Source organism: Lycorma delicatula, chromosome 11 (genome assembly GCF_047948215.1).
Source record: "Lycorma delicatula isolate Av1 chromosome 11, ASM4794821v1, whole genome shotgun sequence".
In the NCBI taxonomy this organism is placed as follows: domain Eukaryota; kingdom Metazoa; phylum Arthropoda; class Insecta; order Hemiptera; family Fulgoridae; genus Lycorma; species Lycorma delicatula.
Genome location: NC_134465.1, coordinates 53,305,134 through 53,317,835, shown reverse-complemented (window position 1 = coordinate 53,317,835; position 12,702 = coordinate 53,305,134). Strand labels below are relative to the sequence as shown.

At 26.0% G+C, this 12,702-nt stretch overlaps 1 protein-coding gene and 1 non-coding gene across 2 annotated transcripts in view; both read right to left on the bottom strand.

The window, feature by feature from the left end:
* Positions 1 to 305: 305 nt before the first annotated feature.
* On the bottom strand, positions 306 to 498 carry LOC142332679 (U2 spliceosomal RNA). The gene has a single exon (XR_012758390.1). It is a non-coding gene; the product is annotated as a U2 spliceosomal RNA (small nuclear RNA).
* A 6,808-nt stretch (positions 499 to 7,306) lies between these two features.
* Positions 7,307 to 12,702, bottom strand: part of mesh (sushi domain containing 2 mesh) — an 83,025-nt gene continuing 77,629 nt past the window's right edge. The window contains exon 22 of the mRNA XM_075379119.1: positions 7,307 to 12,136. Coding sequence (XP_075235234.1) covers positions 12,028 to 12,136 — 109 coding nt within the window. The 3' untranslated portion in view covers positions 7,307 to 12,027. The remainder of the gene's footprint in view (positions 12,137 to 12,702) is intronic.

The window sequence follows — 12,702 nt, the reverse complement described above, 5'->3', positions numbered from 1 at the left end:
TTATTTTAAGTACAAACGTAAGAGACAATCTTATTTAATAAGATAAGCAAAAATAAAATATTTGTGAATAAACACCGGTGATCTCAAGACCTTGCGATTATTTAGTATTATTGTCTGAGGGGCCATGAGGAGGATCACAGATTCAGATCTCATATTTTGATGTAATAACATACATACACACATCTATTAGTAACAGCCCCTAGGGAATAATTCATCTGGTAATAATTTTGAACTATGAGTATTTAACTAATTAATTACATATCCCGTAGTTAATCAGGTATAGATATAAATGATGTTAATTTTAGATTAGGTGGGCCGGTCCCGGCGGTACTGCAATACCGGGTCAACCCGCGACAGAGGTGGAGCAAGCCCCTAGCACTCCGTCATTTTCCAAAAATCAGTTTAATATTCTGGCCCAGCGATGCCGGGCGTATCAGATATTAAGCTGATAAGAACAGATACTACACTTTGATCTTAGCCAAGAGGCCGAGAAGCGATAACGTTAACTTTAACCACCGACAAACCCGTCTCAAAAGTTTACAAACTAAGATTCGAGTAGTTACAATATTTTTAATGTTATTTTGATTTTAATTTAATAAAAATAATTTTTAAATAAAAAAAACTACAGGAAATTATTTTATCGTTATAATAATTTAAAAGAATTAGATTAAAACATTAAAAATACAATAAAAATATATGATTTTTAATAAATAATGAAATGTACAGCAGTGCGATCTGTATTGATTTTACAAACTAAGTTCTAAAACCTATTATACAAAGTACTACTACTTATAATTCTGCTTTTAAAAATTTTATTACCTCATAAATAGAAATATCCTTCACTGACCTTTTTTAAATTTTTATTATTCTTTTACTTACATTGAATTCAACAAAATTATTATTTCACAACTTTCTGCGTTAAATACAAATTTATTTAAAAAATTTAACAAAAATGTTAGTATTTCACAGATTAATCCAATTTATAAAAGATACACATTACGATTTTATTTTATTGTTAATTTTTTTTCTCAATTTGGATTATATAATTGAAAACAAATTATGTTTATTACTTATAGGTGATTAGTCTGTTCACTCATTCTTTTCTTTATTTCTTAGAATTTGTTACTAAAATTTATTCTATTATGATAACTGCAGTAATACATTAAAAAACTAAATCATTTCTTTTTATTACTGATAAAAAATAAACGTTGTTTAGTTTTGGCAGGATGTTAGTATGTATGTAACAGCAATATGTGAGAAACAGAAAGATTTTAAATTCATAAATATAAATAAAAAGTAAAACAATATTTTTAATTATTCTAAATATTCTACATGACTGATAAATTTTGATTTACCATATATCATTATAATGTAAGTAAAATTATACTTAATTAATATCTTATAACTGATTTTAAAAAAACATTAGTTTATTAATATAAACAATTTTTTATGCTTAATTAAGAAAAACAAAATATTACGACGCCTAGTTTATTTAGTCAACGCCTAACTTTATTAGTTAAAAAAAAAAAACTATTAAAACAAAAAAGCAGGTCTTGGGGTTGAATACCAGTCAGGCATTTTTCATACGCTACAAAAATTACATTTCATATTTCTGTACACAAGCTTTGAGTTTCTGTATTGAATCTCATCAAGCAAAAAATGGCCCACACTCTTACCGAATTGTTTATTTGATTTTAAATATTTAAATATGTAATATAATTATTTTAAAAATTTCTTTTATGTTAAATAAAAATTGAAAAAGAAACTATAATACTTACTTCCAGTTTTGTTACAACAAGGATTAGGCATAACGAATCAAATGCTGTACTGTATTCCAATTAAATAGAATAATGTAGTTCGATTAAATATAACCTAACTAAGCAGAACAATGTCTAGTTTTCTTCCTATGGTTTTATATTTTTATATTGAATTTAAAATTTAAGTAGTGGAGATAATAATAACATTATTGTCACCCGAAACTACAACAAGAAAACGTGAGCACTGACGTTGCACACGGTATTGTTATCACAAGCTTTCTATAATTTAATGCATCATTACCTATATTATTAAATACTTATCTTCTTGTCAAATTTATGCTGATAAACCACATTTTATTCTTATTATTTTCACCTAATGTTGCACACAAATTATTTTCAAGTAGAAAAAATCTTTTAATAACTGTGTAATTATAAATGTTATCTATTTAAATATATTTTTTATTTCAATCTCAAATTAATAATTTTGTTTATTAATTAATTAAAATTTAATTTTTACTATTCCATATTTAAAAAAAATAATATAATGATATTTTAAAGATAAATTAGGGTGTTCTTTTTTTTATTGTGATACAATTTTTGATGCACTGTCATTTCTAAATTATGGTTTGTGCAATTTTACCGCCTCTTTCCACAAACATGGATGGCATCTATAAAAAGTCTGTCACAAATTCTTTTGTACAGTACATAAAAAATTGTTACTATTACATATTAGATGTATTATAAAAATAATAAATATAGTAAAAATTATATACTGAAATTATAAAATATTTAAGAGATTCTATAAAATGTACAGTAACAAATAAAATATTAAATATGAACTCTAATATAACAAAAAGAAGAAATAAAACAAAGTTAATACCGTATTAAAAGCATAGAACTGGTGCTGATGAACTAGTGCGTGGACACTCAAGTCCATGCTTCAAGTGTCTCAGAAGTAATAACGCTCAAAATATGTGGCAAAATATGTAACCACATGTTCTTGTATGCATGCTTGACATATACCTTTCCAAACTAGCACACAAACATCAGTGCTAGCGGTTTGTTATTATCAACAAAACTGAGAATTTATAAAACCATGTTATATGCTGCCAAAACTAAAGTACTCTTTCAAAAACGAACATTTAAAAATACTTTACTGTATAAGAGTTTGCAAACATTTTTTAGACTGGTAAGAGGAGGCGGATACATGGAAAAAAAACAGGAAATTAGAGCTTATAGATTTTGAAATTATTGCCAAAATCAAGCATAGAATGTTGATTTGGACAGGACATGTCTCTTCTATACAGAAGTGAGGGAAATAAAAAGGAGATATGCTGAAGCAAAGTAACTACACTATTGGTTGAAGTGAACAAATATGAGGTGGAATGACCGAATGAAGAAGTATATATATGAACTTATATGAGAAAATATAGTCTCAAACATTTATTCTGTTACAACAATATATAATGCTATAAAATTTACACCTATTTTTCTTTTGACTTGAGATTTGTTCTGGAGTTGAAATATATGCTATTAAAACAACATAGTTGTTGTTATGTTTAAAGATTTAAGATTTTAAGTTTTATACACGTACATCTATGTTTTAACATTTATGGTGTGGGCATTGTAGTAGTTTGAAAATTAATGCATTAACCATAATTCACAAAGTAAAATTGTACTTGTATGTTTTCTACATCTACTTTATTATAATACAATAATATTCAGTGTTAGAAAATAAATAGTCTAATAAAAAAACCAGAAATACAAATGTACATACCACCAATAACAGTATAGTTTGAAATTTCTTGGCATAATCATAAATTCAACTTTAATCTGTAATCAATTTTTTATGCAATAAATGTACATTTATTGACCAGTTCATATGAAAAATAGCATCATTATAAATATATGTAACATGACAAAACCAAAACGATTCTTGGAAATCTAACATGAGATACAAGTCATTCCTGAAATTGGCATTCCCAATACAATATAATTTAATAGTAACATGTATTACCATTTAAGTAAAGAATATGTACATAAATCTCTGGATCTTCTATATTATAATAAACTTTTATAATTATTTTCTGGCACGAGAAATCAATTTAAATATATAAATAATTTGATGAAAGGGGTAAATTAGTAAAAATTATAAAGTATAACAGAACCGTTCTAGCAAGGTGCTTTTTCCTCTACCTAGAGCTGTACACTAATATTGGCCACAGGTAAAAAGGAACTATATCTGTAAATGGATTTCTATAATCTGTGAATAAAATAATTCAAACTCTGTAAAATAAATTAACTAAAAAAATTTTTTTAAATCATTCTTTTTGACTCAAGTTTCAAATAGATTTCCTGCATTTATATTTTTGACTAGCATAATTTTTGTACAGTGATACTACAATTTAAGAATTTTTTTTTCATATGCAGTTTTCTGTATTTAGTTTTCCTAGTACAAATACTTTTTTTACTTGTGGGTAAATAGGAAAGCTAAATGCAACAAAATTGTGAACTTGCATTTTTTATGACATTTAAGTAAAAATATCATTGTTTTAAATAGTTTAGTAATTTTTAAATAAAAATAATTACACATCTTTTCACATTTGTCTGTCTCTTTATCAAATCTATTTTATTCAAACATCTTGAATGCTAAATTTAACTGAGGTAGCCTAATAAATTTAAGTTTAAATTTTAATAATTGTAATAAGAGCTGTAATGAGAACCTTGAATTATGAATAGTTAAAAATCGTTATGTATAAACATCTTTTAATGAATTCAAAAATTAATCAGTAGATGCAATAAATAGACGTAGGGGCTAATATATTTTTAGCACAGGGTCATTAAAAAAAATTATGTGTTTAACACATGAAGTAAATAAAAACAAAAAACTTGTTACAGTTATATTGTTTTATTTGCTTATTCTTCAACTTAAATAGTTTTACTAAAACTATTTTGAAATATTTTAATATGTGTGCCATTCGTCACTTGGCAAATGTCCAGTTGATATTAACTTTATTATGCCCATACAGCTTTGATTTTTATTATAGCAGACCACAAGAATCTACAGCCTATAGGTGGCTGACTACATGAATATTTTATGAAAAATGCACATTCATTTTGATGTTTTCATTGATGAGAAGAAAACCTTATGTTGTTTTTCACATCAAAACAAATTTCATGTGAAAGGATCATTTTTTGATTTCTCCCAAAAAGCAGTACTGGTTCAACGTTCCAGCACCAATGTATTCCTGATGATGTATCAAATGTTCTGTTATAGTTATAACAATTTTCGTAATTTTTCCTTTTAATGATTCAAATCATGTAATATTTGTTAGTAAACAATGTTTTTAATGTGTCTCCACAAAAAAAAAAAATCACAATGAATTACGTTTGGCATTTTGGAAGCCAGAGTAATAAGGAGGCTTTAAAAATTTTTTAGGTTTATCATAAGAATAGCATGACAGTTTGAGTTAAATTATTTATTACCAGTGGGTTTCATAGTTCTAGGAACACCCTGGGGAAAATGTGTGAGATTAGGAATGTCAACATGCAGAAATGCATTTAGTAAACTTATTTTCTGTATATAAATACACTCAAACAATATTAAATACAATTTTCCTGGATGCTGTTGTTATGAACAATCGGCTAATCACTAAAACCAATGCTATTTAAATGCTTAAACTAAAAATACTAATATTTTAGCTTAATAGAATTATTTGAAGTTACTTATGTATAAATAGTTTAATAAGAATATTAAGTATGTACGGATAAAATAAATGTTAAGTTATAATTCAACTTTTTTTTTCATTGTAAATATTTGTATTTATTTTTTCCACTATGCAAGATTACCACAGTTGTTTCTACTTCATTTTAAAATATTTTTAATTCTGAATAAACATTTTGGTTTAATAATTCAATATATTAAGTCAACAATAGGTAAAAAAATACATTTATTTGGTAGTTCCTTCCTGTACGAAAACTTTTTCAAATGTTATTTACCTATGGTGATCTACTGCAATGGTGACTGACCCTTTTGTTTCCTTTGATGTTTTTTCTAACATTTTCTTGGTTTAGTAGAGAAAAGTATGCAGTTTTTTACTGTTTTGCCAAGGATGATATTATTTCTATATTTTATGTAAATTTTATTCTAAACAATTTTTTTTTGTAACCCTTCTTCAACAGTATTATTCAGATGTCTGATAAACTTTCTATATTAATTCACAGAGGAAAACCTACAGTTTCTATTAAACCACAGATCTACAGTTTTGATTATTGTATGATTTATTGGCATATTACTCAACATCTTTTTTATCAGGCTATTTAGTACATTCAATATGCATAATGACTGGCTGAGAAGTAGTTTCATAACATGACTGTTCAGGTATGTCTAACCATTATACATTATAAATTATAACTTACAAGTACTTTGACATGACCTCTCTGATTGTAGTAGTAGTAAATATTTTTTTCAAACTTCTTAAACCACGAATCAATAATTAATTTATATAAATCTACAATAACAACTAGTTGGGTTCAGAAAAAACGAGTACTACTATTTATAGTATTCACATGGTAATTTCCACATTTGCTAATAATTTTACCAATTATACGTTTTGTGAGTTATATTTTTTGTCAAATTTATTTAAAACTTCATTATTAACATGATACATTATTATTTTTATTTATAGAAAAAAAAAACAACAACAATATAATAGAAATAGACATATTAAAAAACACATTACAATTATATAAAAATACAAATAGTAAACAACAAACAAAATAATGACAGTGATATAATTAAAAATTGGCAGAACTGCACATTAGGAAAAAAACAATAAATTTTGAATTTCAGTCGAAATAATACTGTATAATATTCGTACTCTTTAAAATTTTCATATCATTTAAATCCATTTATTACACATAATACATGTACATTATCGACACTACAGTCTGTATAGGACTCTAGCCTCCTTAACAACACCTCTCCAAATGTCTTTAACATCTGGTCCATTCCAAGACTGTTGTTTATACTGGACACTGTAAAATGCAGTATACAGTTGTCAACACATTATGTCTAATCTTCAACCTGGAAGACAAATGATTTTTTATGTTTTCTCTCCTTTGCAAAACAAACTACTAATATAAGGCAACAGTACCACTTTTCATCAGCCCCTTGTATTTTGTTTCCCTATTAATAAAATTTTGTTTAGTATGTTATTTCAAAATTTTATATTTTTAATTAATTTTTTATGCATTATTTCAGAGAAAAGGTTTTAAATAAATTTGACGAAAGAAAAATTAAAATGATTGTTAACTAATAATAATATATAAATATGCCTAAGCATCTGTTTCTTTTTTAATTCATATAAATTAATTTTATTAGAAATTTGTGATAATTATCAAGTATTAGAATATTATAAAGAAGCCAGAACCACATCTGTTTAATAAGTAAATTATATTTAATTACAATATTTTAAGTATTTTTGGAAAAAAAAATAAAAAATATATATATATATATATGTGTGTGTAGAGTAGCAGTATAAATAAAGTAAATAAACATTCTGTGTAATTTTTTCTTTTATTGAAATTACCTTTACAAAAAAAAAATCCTACAAATTTTAAGTATAATATAAAAACTAAAATGAACTTTAAAAAAATTACAACATAAAATAATTACAAACCATTAACTTAACATATAAGAAATATTTTAATGATTTCTACTAATAAATATGTAAAATAATTTATTTTAAAATAAATATATCAGTTAAGAAGTCAACAAAGGTAAATATCACATATTTCCAGATAATGAAAGCAGACAAAGCTTAAAAAAATACTTCTAAGCAAACTATTTATCTCAACTTCTAGCGATATTTTAATTATAGAAATTGTATTTGCAGCTTAACTCAATGGAAATCTTTATCACCTAATATTAAAGTACCAATTTTTATATTTTCACAGTTGTATAAAATGTTGCTGAATCTTTTTGTAATGCAGTAAATATAGTAATCCTAATTGATGTAATTTCAAACTAATCTTCACTGTATCTGCTAAATATATGAGGTAATGATCTTAATTATTGGCTCTTAAGGATCTATCTAAACGATGAAAAACATTTACTTTTTCTAATTTAGAAAATTAAGATAAGAATAGTCATTTATTATCAGCTCCATTTTAAAAAAAACTATTTCAGTAATTATTTATAGTTTTTCTAATCCTGCATTGTTTGTATCAAACATAAGATCATTCATTCATACATTAATAAACATAGAGTAATATCAAAGAAGACATAATGTTCCATCTACTATTCAATCTTAAATTTGATTTATAAACATCCCTTTTTTACTACGTTTTCCTATGACATTTAACGGTAAGTATTATTTAACCTAACCAAACGATAAAACCAAACTTTTAAAAATAATGTTTTTAGCTTTATGATCATTTTCAGTGATTCCTTATTGGTATATCAATCACTCTTTACTTTAGTCACCGAAAAAATCTTTTGAAGTTATTAACAAAATATATTATAAAATTTGGTGCAGTTTAATAAAAGTTTATATTTTAAAATAAAATGTATTTACGTTTACTCAGTAATGATTTGTATCAAGATAACTTTATTATCTGTTACAATACACATGAAACAAGCTGAAACATTAATAATTTAGTATAATAAGGGATGTATAACGAGGGATGACAAAATGTGAGGGAACTCAGAATAAATAATCTTGTGAGGGACTGCATATGTGATTACTTCCAATGTAAAAGATAAACATAAAAAAGTATTAAAAGTAAGAAAAAAGTAATTATTTGCAGCTTATTGATCCAATTATTTGTAAATTTAAAATCCAAATCAGTTGGAGAAAACAAGAAAACCAGTCGGAAAAATTTAATTCAAATAAAAACTATAATAATTAAAAAATCTGAAATGACGTTGACAAGTTCATCATTTTTACTAAAATTGCTATCAGAAAAAAAACACAAATTATTATTTTGATTTTATAAAAAAATATAAATAGGATAGATTGGGTTAATATATTTAAATATGTTTTGACAGTGAAAAGCAAGTGCTGTTGTTTTGACATACATAACAATAAATTGGTGTACTTACATCATCAATAAATTTTATTTAAATATGAATTTGGTAGCTATAAATCTAAAGTAAAATAATTTACCAAAAACCACAGAATACAATTTAATTTGGCAACTTGAGGCAATAGAAAATAACCTGTAAATAAAAATTGTTAAAATTCTAGTTTGATTATTATTACAGTTTGGATAAATAACTAAAATATAGAAAATTGTTACCAATGTTCAATTTTGAAAATGTTTTCTTGAAAAAAAGCAATCTCTAAATCGAATGTATAAAAATCTAAAATGATCAATAAAGAATGGATTTTTAGATGCTAACAAATACAATATACTCATATATATTCTAAAATCTAAACCATATTTATTAAAAAATTAAAAATATAATTTAAATATCAAACTGCTAGTTTTTTCTTTGAATGTAAATCAGTGTCATTCACTTGTTGATCACATCTCATTGCTTCTTGATAATTTTTTTGATATTCCAAAGCACATTAATAATAATTCCATGTTTTCTGAAGTAAAATTTCAGTCGTTACAATATTGAGAAAAGGATCACCATACATCACAAGATCCCAGTCTAATACATTTTAGAAGGTTTATAAAATAGTCATAATACTAATAACACTCAGTGACAACAAGTGAAAACTTTACATTTGTTTTGTTTTGAAAGTAATACAACATAAAAATTTTAAGCAGTAGATAAAAAACCAGTCCACAATTCTATGAAATATGAATTCAACTTAAGGTATAACTTAAAAAAACCCAAAAGAGTGATGAAAAACTTTGCAAATGATTCTTTTTGTTACCTTCCACTGAGCTGAACGTATTTTATTATACAAGTGCGATCCAAAAAATAACCAGAATGGTATTGTGAAGGGTGGAGGAAGGTCATAGTTCATAATTCTACTGCTGGAAGAGTTTAAGTTCTTGATTCAATATGCAAGAATCCCTTCTGAGTCAATAAGAAAGACGACACTGTCCTGAGAGATTCTGTGTTAGTGTAGTGAATTTTTAATGCAGAGTTATTTTCTAACTGGGCAAAAATATAATGGCTGAAAATAATGAATAACATGCAAACATCAAGTTTTGTTTCCTTTTAGGAAAAACGTGGTGGAAACACCTCAAATGATTAAGAAAGCTTACAAAGAACCTGCGATGAGCAAAAAATGTGTTAATGAGTGCTTTTAACTCTTTAAAATAGGAGAAATGTCAATTGAAGATCATCAATTTTCTGGGCGTCCTATAAAGTTTGAACCATCATAAATGTACAAAAAAAATTCATGACACTATTCACAAAGATCATGGATGAATCAATAATTTTACTCAGAAGTTCTCAAAAGATTGCATGTTTCTGTATGGAAAAAATGACCAGAATAGTCACAAACAGGTTTTCCTTTTGGTTTTTCCATCACAACAATGCCCCTGTTCACGCAAAGTTCACTGTGCAGCAGTTTTTGATAAGAAATGGAATGATCTCTCTGCTCCAACCTCCATATTCACCCATCTCATACCTTGTAACTTCTTTTTATTTAAAAAGTTGAAAAGGGATCTCAAGCAAAACCAATTTAGCACGACAGAAGAAGTGAGACAAAGAACAGTCGATGCCTTGAAATGCATAAACAAGTGAGGAATTCAAAAATTATTTTAAGTAATTGAAAAAACATTTGGAGAAGTGTATTGGATGCAATGGAGAGTTCTTTAGGGGTGATTATTGAATTTTCAAAATATAAATATAAATACATGATTTTTAAAAAAATAATTCCTATTATTCTTGGGTACCCCCGTTGTTTACTGTCAAGTTGTGTTAATGTACCTGGAAGGAATGGTGATATCATGATTTGATAAATAACCAGGGTGTATTATACTGCAAGAATACTAGTAACGGCATTCTTTTGATTAAAATTAGTTTTTTTGCCTCCTATTTTCCATGAAAGACATCCGTGAATTAAACAATATTTTTAATACAAACCAACAAAATTTTTGAAAATATTTATGAACAAAAATTTGCATAATATGTGTTTATACTACAAAATATTTTAATAGCAGCAGTAGTTTCAAACAGTACTCAATAAAGTAGTTCATTAATTTATGCAGGAATTCCATACCAGTAAAACTCCAGATAGATGAAAAGTAAAAAAATTCAGGCTTAAATTCTGACTAAAAAATTGCTGTTTAAACAAACTTTAAGAATATACTTTATTGCTATCCTTTAATTTAAAATAAGTAGGTATAACTGAAAAAAAACCTAAAAGAGAAGCTTTATACCACATTAGGAACCAAAGAAGTACTCACATTTAAATTTACTTTTTCACACAACAAAAACTGGTAACTGTATGTTTTATAAAAATTATCTTTCTTTTTTGTATGGTAACAAAGCAACTACTACCATTTCCAAGTTCTAAATTTTTTACATTGCTCACATTTTGGATCTTGAATGGAAATGATTCCAGTGAACTTCTAAGTTACTGAAAACTTTATAATGACTTTAAGATAATGCTGGCATAAAACAGTCAGTTTCTTCATTTATTTTGTCTCATTTTCACTGATGGATTTCTTTTCTGTTAGTTCTAAAACATCTTCATCGTCCATTTTAATCCCATCTTGCAATAACAATTCATCTTCTATCTCTTCTGTTTGTAAATTACAAAACTTATCTCTTGATAATTTGTTTTTCTATCTCATACATTTTTTCAAAGGGAATCTTTACGTAGAAGATTCGTAATTGATAAAACAAGATTTTTCTTTTTTAATCACATCTAGCCCAATTTTTTTCCAATATGCTGTAAATATTTGTAGCATTTTATTTCTACAATGTTATCAGCTATTGAAAAATTCTTTCCATACTTGCTTAATGTTAAATTTTTATAATTATCTGCACTGTTGAACAATCTGCATGAAAATAAAAAATAAATTTACTGTAAGGAAGAAAATAATACACAAATAAACTTCCTTTTGCTTAAAACATTAAAAAAATATTACAGTATAAATTTCCTATTTTGTATAAGAAAATTTTATCCACACATACTAAATAAATACTGTGACCTAATAAACGTGGGTAATAAAATTATATCACACCCAATAAATTTTATATCATGTAAAATAAAGCTGCACAAATTAATCGACATGTAATATTCATTGCATAAATAACAAAATGTTTACACTATACATGATAGTAATTCACCAATTACTGAACTTCTGTTTCCCTACTATTTCTTAATTCACTTGTTTCATCAATTCCATTGTTACGTTCAGGTATGGTACTGGATTTCTTGAGCTCTACTGGTCTTGTACTTCTGTAATACACATAAATAAATAAATAAAGATTTTTTTTAACTGTAAGAAGTATAACCAGAAAAAAATAAAATTAAAGCTGATATTAATTTATTTTAATTTTGTATTATTAATCCTAGAACATTAATTTATGTACTTTTTCTAAGAATTACATCCATTAATTTGCATATCTAATTCCATGAGTTATGAGTACTACCTTAACACTTTTGCTTGAACAGCAGTAGCTCAAACCTATTATATCTGCATAGACTCATTGACAGCTTGTTTGCACTGGTCTCCAAGGTCAACTGATCCAACCTATAAAGATTTTTCCCTTTGGGATTTTATAAAGGATCTTGTGTATATGCTTCTGCTACCTACTGATCTATCCGATTTGAGGCACAGGATTGAAGCAGTTATCGTTTCCAGTATTCCAGACATGCTGGTTAAAGTACAGTATGAACTCTCCTCTCGATTGGATGTATCCTACATGACGAAAGATCCTCACATTGAATGCTTGTAGGAAAAACTGTAAGAGTTAATCGTTCATTTTATTTGTGATTCATCACTGTAAGTCAAAATTAATTGA